The sequence below is a fragment of the Lygodium microphyllum genome, chromosome 14 (genome assembly GCF_053477565.2).
Source record: "Lygodium microphyllum isolate KBCC chromosome 14, Lygodium_microphyllum_v1.1.10, whole genome shotgun sequence".
Lineage (NCBI taxonomy): Eukaryota > Viridiplantae > Streptophyta > Polypodiopsida > Schizaeales > Lygodiaceae > Lygodium > Lygodium microphyllum.
In genome coordinates, this window is record NC_141148.1 from 152862927 (window position 1) to 152871307 (window position 8381).

General features: G+C 38.3%; 1 protein-coding gene across 1 annotated transcript; it reads right to left on the minus strand.

The window, feature by feature from the left end:
• Positions 1-6604: 6604 nt before the first annotated feature.
• LOC148026252 (heavy metal-associated isoprenylated plant protein 28-like) lies at positions 6605-7640 on the minus strand. Its single transcript, XM_087692231.1, has 3 exons — positions 7478-7640; positions 7311-7386; positions 6605-7216 (listed from the first exon to the last, which is right to left on the minus strand). Exons 1-3 carry the CDS (start codon positions 7490-7492, stop codon positions 6879-6881), a joined length of 429 nt encoding a protein of 142 aa, XP_087548357.1. The 5' UTR covers positions 7493-7640; the 3' UTR covers positions 6605-6878.
• Between the last annotated feature and the right edge of the window lie 741 nt (positions 7641-8381).

Genomic DNA, 8381 nt, shown 5'->3' on the forward strand with positions numbered 1-8381 from the left:
ATCAGAGGCTGGAAACAGAGGTTCTTGACCGCCAGGAATCCACCCGTATCGACCGTTCGCGATGAGATTGACTATAGAGCTTGATCGTTCTAGGAGCTTCGCCTTCGTACAAGATGGGTAGCGATTGGAAGCTCTCGATCTCAGCTTCACTCTGATACCACTAGTGTGCAGATCGGATGTTGTATGCTTGTGTACTGAATGCCGGAAGGTCCCCAAGAACAAAAGAACTCTACTTTTTGCACAAAACTCAAGGTAAAATATCCATGGTGGATTCCGTGAGGTTTTACGGTGGATTCCGTAAACTTTGTTGACCGGAGCTCATACACAAAGTGGATTCTTTGTGCAAGAAGTTGATGGGGACGCTTATCCTTTTCGGGCATTTCATTAATTTAGTGTGTACATGGGTGATTCCATAGCGGGTGATTCCACAAAATACATATTAAATTAATAAACGTTTATGAGTTTAGAGTGCGCACTCGTAATAAATTATGGTTAGGATTGATTTCTAACCAGTTGATTTATTTATGTAGCTGAAGACTGCTAGGTATTCACTTTTGTCGGTTTAATTGTATTATTTTACTAACGATTGTGAATGCTTTAGTTTATGTGTAGAGATAGTAGCAGTGGCAGAGGAAAGAATTGGAGGATAGCGTGTATTCGAGTTATCATTTATATTTTGATGGGTGCATACCTTAGGCATGGCGCCTATATTTTGTCGCACCTATTTATTGAGGCGTTGGATATTTACTTATTATTTTATATGCGCATGGGCGCACGATTATGATATTTGTATTTGAACATTGTATTGGGTACGCCTGACTCTTTGGGCGCCCGTCCACTAGCTTTATTTCTATTTTGTGCTAAAGCAAACTCAAAAGCCAAAAGCGTGCTATTTTGTAATTTGGGCTATTATTTGAGCTTAAAGATGATTAATACATAAAATACATGCTTTGTGGAGCGTTCACACAAGGCATGGGGGGAGATTACACCCAATTGGTCTCTTGTTCATGTCGTGCATGCTTTTTACCTTGAGTTTTGTGCAAAAAGTAGAGTTCTTTTGTTCTTGGGGACCTTCCAGCATTCACTATGCAAGCATACAGCATCCGATCTGCGCACCAATGACACTGCATTGGATATCATTGGTATAGGTAATGTTAACTTATGCTTTGATTATGCTTCATCATATACATCATGTCCCAGCTTATTTTGACAAAGGATCTTATTTCTTCTAGATAGTTGGATAATGACAGGTTCCATATAACCTTTGGTGAATCTTCATAGAAGATCACCCATGTTAGCCTTGTTTTTGCTAGAAGATCACCCATGTTATAGAAGATCACCCATGTCAATCTTGTCTCTATGGTAGATAAACTCATAATTCGCATGAGAAGTTTGGTTATACTTATGTGGGTGAGCCTTTAGCTCTTGTGCATTCAAATATTTATAGCCCCATGCCCAATCAATCATTGGGTCACGTGCAAAGTATTTTGTTACATTCATAGATGATTTTTTGCATAAGGTTTACACATATTCCACTAAGCAAAAATAATTTATTTTGCCTATGTTTCAGCACTTTCCTACCATGGTTGAGAGCTAATCTTGGTATAGGCTAAAATACTTACAATCTAAAATGGGGGTGAATATGTCTTGAAGGCTTTTGAGTAGCTATGTGATGAGAGGGGTATTAAGCATCATTTGACCACCCCATGTACCCTACCTTAGAATGGTATTGCAAAGTGCATGAATAGGACTATGCAAGAAAAAGTCCATAGTATGCTTAGTCTGGTAGGCTTACTACAACACTTTTGGCTAAGGCAATTACCATTGTCATGCATCTCATTAATATATCTTCATGCACTGCTCTCTTGGTGGTAGAGTTGCAAAGTGAGTATGGCTTGGAAAACCTCCCTCGTATGGACACTTGTGAGTGTTTGGATGTGAGGATTTATACCATATTCCTAAAGACAAGAATAATAAAATGGATCCCAAGTCCATCAAACGCATCTTTCTTGGATATAGGGACGTAGGTGAGATGGAGTATCATCTTAAGGATCAATAGGCTTGGAAGGTTATCCACATCCATGATGCCATCTTCCATGAGGATAAGATGCATATAAGACCAAAGTAGGCGATTGAGATAGCAGGGTTATATTTTAGGAGGATCCTCTTGTCTCAATATAGCTAGCCCTAGTGAGACAAGTACTAAAGTTGTTGATGACGTAGTGGCCAAGGATCCACCTATTGTGCAATATCATAATGTTGGATAGAAATAACATGCCCTTTAGGCCCGCCATCCAATTTTGAGGTTCTTTGCTGGAGCTTCATATACTCTTGATTGCTATGAGCCCTCTATGTATTATGTCATGGTGTCAGACTTTGTTAAGCCACTTACCTATGAGGAGACTATGTTTAGAGGTGATTCTTACTCTTGGGAGAGAGCTATGCAGTCTGATTTTGACTTGTTCTAAAAGAACCATATGTGGAACTTAGTTTTCTGCCTAAGAAAAAGCTTGCATTGCTATGGAAGTGGGTGTACAAGTTGAAGAGTACTCTTGGTTACCATGAGTCAACATATAAGGCCAGATTAGTTACTAAGGGCTTTAAGGAGAAAAAGGGAGTTGATATTAAGGAGATCTTCTCCTCTATGGTCAAGATGACTACCCTCTGCTCAATCCTAGCCTTATTTTTTTAGTTGGATTTGGATCTTTATCATATGGATCTTAAGACAACTTTCTTACTAGGGGGCCTATACGAGGCCATTTATATCTCAATTTATATATAGTAGCCTAAGGGCTTTGTGGAGAAAGATAGGGAATACTTAGTGTGTAGATTGAAGAAGAGTCTTTATGGACTTAAGCAGGCACTTGGGGAGTGGTGCCATAATTTTTTGCTTTCATGCATTTATAGGGGTATTCCTCTAATGATAAGGATTTGTGTTTATATACGAAGAAGACTCATGATGGTAGCCTTATTATATTGGTGGTTTATGTTGATGATATGCTTATAGATTGGAATTTCTCATGTTGAATTGGATGCCTTAAAGAGTCAACTCAAGAAGAGCTTTGAGATGAAAGACATGTGGTATGCCTCACACATACTTGGTATGTGCATTACATGTAATTACTCTAACAGACTTCTCTACTTGTCCAAAAAGAAGTACATGCACAGAGTACTTGAGTGATTCCATATGCAAGATGGTAAGCCTATTGGTTGACCTTTACCTTCTCATGTAAAGATTAGTTAAGCTGATTGTTTGCAATCAAATGGTGAGAGAGCCAAGATTGCCAAGGTTCTATATGTATTTACAGTGAATAGTTTGATGTATGCTAGCATAACCACTCCTCCTTATATAGCATTTGAAGTGAAAGTTGTGGCAAATTTCAAGGCTTGCTACCAAATTTTTCTCTTTTTAGCCTTCAGTAAAGCATCTCCAGTCTATCCTATGGATAGATAATGCATAGTATAGCAACATATTGTATTAGAGAATTTTAGAATCTCCAAAGTCCCACTTTCAAATAAGGGGTAAAGATTTGGCCATGTGGCTAAATCTTATCCCATGCTTCAAATTGGGACTTGGAATGACAATCTATATAGTAAATAGGGTAGACTTCAAAATCAAGTAAGGGGACAAGATTTGATCATGTGGCTAAATATGAACTATATTGGGAATTTTCAAACTATATGAGAATTTACTAATATAATATTATACCAAGATAGAATGGAGGTCGTATCAATTTTAAATAGACCCGCCATGACATTTCCTTCAACCTAGACTTCTTTCAGCTCCCCAAAATCCACAAGGCATTCAATGATGCCCTATAACTTCGATGGCTTACTACTAATTTCGTAATCAAACTTCTACAAAGTGATCAACTACTTCACAAGGCGATTAGGCGGTCAGGCAGTCAGACGGTTGTAACTTATTTAACAATAGCCTAAGTCTTTCTACCTTCATATAAAAATGCTATCTTTTCAGACATGATTTACTGCTTGAATTTTTTCATTGCAAATACCATCCCAAGTCATAATTTCTCCTTGTAGGTATATTTAATCTATGATATCCCTAATTTGTGATTGAAAAATGCAACTGGATGGTACCACTTCTCCTCCCAAATCTAGGCTAAAACAATAGCTGATACTATACATCATAGCCACTAAAAATATATAAAATATCTCACCCCTTTTAGTTTCTTTCAAGATTGGTAGTTTTGCCAATCTTGAAAGAAACTATATATAAAATATCTCACCCCTTTTAGTTTCTTTCAAGATTGGTGCTTTTGCCAATTCTTACTTCATATCCTTGAAGGATACTTAACACATATTACTCCAAACAAAAAGGCAGATAAAGGACAATAGATACTTAACACATATTACTTCATGTCCTCTCAACCCCAGTGCATTAATAAATTGTCAATAATATCCAACTAACGATTATTGAAAGCTCTGCACTTCTCTCAGAGTAAATGGTAGACTCATAGTGGCGATAACCTTTATCTTTTTAGGATCCATTGCAATATCAGTCAAGCTAACCACATGGCCCATCAACAATCCATAGGGTACTCCAAAGAAGCATTTCTTTGGATTAAGAGCAATGCAAAACTGCCTACAATGCTTTAAATACTTTCTCAAAATGATCAACTATCTCTCCCTTGTGGTGGTTGCCCCCATGTCATCAATAAAAACTTTCAGCTTCTCTTGGGAAAATGCACCAAAAGTTTTATCAGTTGTATTTTGCCAAGATCCTAGCACATTACATAATCCAAAAGCCATAACATGGTATGCAAAAGTCCCAAATATAGTGATAAATGTTGTTTTTCACTTATCTTCCTCTCTGATAGCCATTTGGTTATATTTGGCAAAGTAGTCCATAAATAAATAGATATCCCTACTCGGTAACCAATCTAGAATCCAATCAAAAAATGGCAGGAGATAGTATTCTTTAACCGTCTATTTACTGAGCTCCCTAAAATCTATGCAAAGCCAGATTTGATTATTTTTCTTTTTCATGTTAACTATTGGAAAACATCACTCCATATATTGTACAGGAAATATTAGGCCAGCCTTACGTAATTTGTGTGGCATATGCCTCACTTTTTGCCAAACAGGATGACTATCTTCCTTAAAGGGAATAGTATACATAGCCAAAATAGGAGGTATACCCCTCAGCTCATCATAGCTCCAAGAAAAAATATCACGAAATTCTTGGATCAAGGGCATGTAATCCTTTCTTTCTTTCTGTTAGACTAAGCATAGATCCTAATTTAATCAACCGTGGATCATTCAATGTACCAAGATCTAGTTCAATCACATTTGCATCTCTAATTTTGTCACGAGCTTCTATTGGCTCATTCAGAGTCACCTCGTAGACATCTTCTCTAGTGGAGCCCTCTCTTGATTCATCGTTTTGATGAAGTCTCACTGCCAAAAGGGATCCTCTAATACATCTAATTCTATTTTAAAAAAGGGTACTCTCTTGCTTTGAAGAGATTCAGGATATACATCCATTATTATGCATGTAGTACCTTTGCCAAAAATCAGACAACCAGTGGGTATATAAAGTTGATAGTAGGATTGCAAGATCCATGTCCTTGCTAATAATACTTGATAGCTTGGCCGCCCTGAAAACCTAATAATCCTAAAGTTCAAAATGCATTCCACATTAGCAACAAGCACGTGGACTTTAGTAATGCAACCTTCTAGTTGTCTTAAACTATCATCAGCCATTCAAAGAATTGTGAAGGTATCCTTTTGGATTTCCAATCCCAGCCTTTCCATCAATTCTGAACTCATAATATTGATGGAGGATCCCGTATCCACAATGGCACAATCCATTAATATGTTGTCAACATATATTGCTACCCTTGGGTAATGCTTTTCAGTATGTTCAAACAAGTCTCGAGCTATTCCCAAGGATTCGATGATATGCCTAATAGGAAGGATCTTCTTAAACTCTTTATGCACTCCTAGAGATAACTTGATCAACTATAGGAGGTTTAGATTAGGCTTTATCTTGCAAAGAGAATTGGCTAAGTCAAATTCACGATAATCAGCAATGGTTGTCTTCTCCCATCTTACCATTCATTCTATTGGTTGCTAAATAGGCTTTGGTGCCTCTTTCTTGGCTTTTATCCTCTTCTTTGATAGTTCTTTATTGAAGTCAGCTTTGCCATTAGCAGCTTGTTAGAGGCTTGGCTTCTACATTGTGGTTAAGAACATGTGACTCCTTATCACCTTGTTTATGGTTAAGAACATGCGACTCCTTATCAAAATCCCTTCCATGCATAATAGCGAAACCTGAACGATCTATGTTAACCTGAAAGTAGTTTACAATAAAATTCTGATTAAAGCACCTAATATAAGGAAATCCCCCTTTTGGGGTTATACTTTCCTTGGTAATCCATGCATATTCAAGAAAACCAAACAGTTAACTTATTACATCTAGTAATAGGTATCCTTTTTCAATCTAGCATACCAATCATTAGTCTTTGATCGTGTTGACTAGAAGATTACAATTTCAATCATAGTGATTGTATATGAAACTTAAACAATATTTTTATAAGTACATATAAAGTCCATGTTTCAGCAGTTGGACATTTTGCTTCAAATGAGTTGTATTAATTATGTTGCTTTTGAAACAATTACAATTTGAAGTGTGGGTAAGTATAAGTGCACTCTGTGTCACATTTTAACACAATATTCTATGGCTAGGTAAATTGTATGGGTCTCAATGAGTATCTACATGATAAAGTCCAAGTGCAACTTGATGTGATCATTGGACTCATCATATCAGCATCAAATGAATACAAGTCTATCTGAATTTTGATGATATTTGGATTCCCACAACTTTAAGCTGCTCGAGGCATTGACTCATATCAACCTCACATGATAGTGCAATTGTTGGGATTTTCATCACTGAAGAGGGTGAGAAGTTGATCTTGCTCCTCCTCCTCTTCTTCTCCATAAAGATACGTGGAATGTGCTTCTTGCCACTCTAAGGGAATATTGTAGCCATGTCTTTTATAGTTGTAGGTCTTTGCAAAGGCATGAGGTGTTTGCACATAGTTGAGACTATATTCTTCGTCCGGGACTTGATTGGGGTTCCACAATTCAGCCCCTTTCCCAGCCTTTCTCACAGCACGTAAGACCTTAAGCTTGTCCACAAACCCAATCACAGTAACTTTTTGTTGGTGTAGATCAACCTCCACACCATCCACCCCTGAAATGAACAATTTAACCAGGTTAGGCCTGCTTCCATGCAACATTAATGAAGAAATCATGGAGCTTTGGCAGGAGTTTGCGTGGTTAAGTACCTCTCACTCTGGCGAGTGCCTTGCGGACCGTTCGCTCGCATCCTTTGCAATCCATGCGAACCAGAAGCTCCACCATCTGCAGCAGGTCCACCACATGGATTGATCAGGTGATGTCTCAACGCGAAGGGGGCAAAAGCAGCAGTACTATGCAGGGTCTAATGTATTACCTGAACGTCTGTCATCTTACGAAATGCAGTCACGACTCACAATTATTGTGTAAGGCGCCGGAAGCTCAGTAAGTAGATTTCCACGGGAGGCTGGGAGAAAGATCGTCGACTGCAGCGGAGAGAGAGAGAGAGAGTGTGTGTGTGTGTGTGATGCCAGAAGGATATGATCAGAGTGTGTTACAATGGAGTAATATCTGTAAGTGCGTCGATTATATAAGCTGGCGATCGGATCGTCTGCTATTGACGGCTTGGGCAGCACGCGACAGCTCTGCACACATCTATGGATAATGGATAATATTATCGCCACCAAGTACGCGGCTTGTTGACTACGCGTCCAGTGCGCCGTCGACGCGTGGCAGAGAATCTAGATCCTCGGAACTTCTCTTCTCCCGTACGTGTGTCGGAAGATACTCAACCACGCTCGAGATGCGTAATTGTGACTCCCTAGGGTCAGACATGCCCATTTCCACCCCTCACAACACGACTAGACAGACTTTTGCCCCTTTTATACGCAAGCATGAAGCTTGAAGAAGGTGCCACATGCACCTCATGGCTTTACTTGGTATACCCTAAGAAAGTTGAATACCTAAACTAAAACTTATAATAATACACCTCTACTTTCTTGTATATATGTTGACTCCTTCTTATTCTATTATAAATGACACTACAACATTCACAATTGTGCCCCAATGCATTATAAATACCATTTAATATAATATATGTTCAAGTGTAAAATCGTCATCTCTTTGATATCATAGAACTTGAGGAGCCAATTAGTAGGTGGTGTGTTGCACATGTACTATTGATAGCGACACATAAAAGTTTGTTAAACATGCATGGCTAAAGTTTTAAAAGGAGCGAATAAATTCTCATCTAGCACTAATATAAGGGATATAGGGAATAT

Excerpts from the sequence above, each read along its gene's own strand:
- LOC148026252 (XM_087692231.1), bottom strand. Across the intron at positions 7,217-7,310 it reads GGCACTCGCCAGAGTGAGAG|GGGTGGATGGTGTGGAGGTT; the intron begins GTACTTAACCAC and ends TGTTCATTTCAG.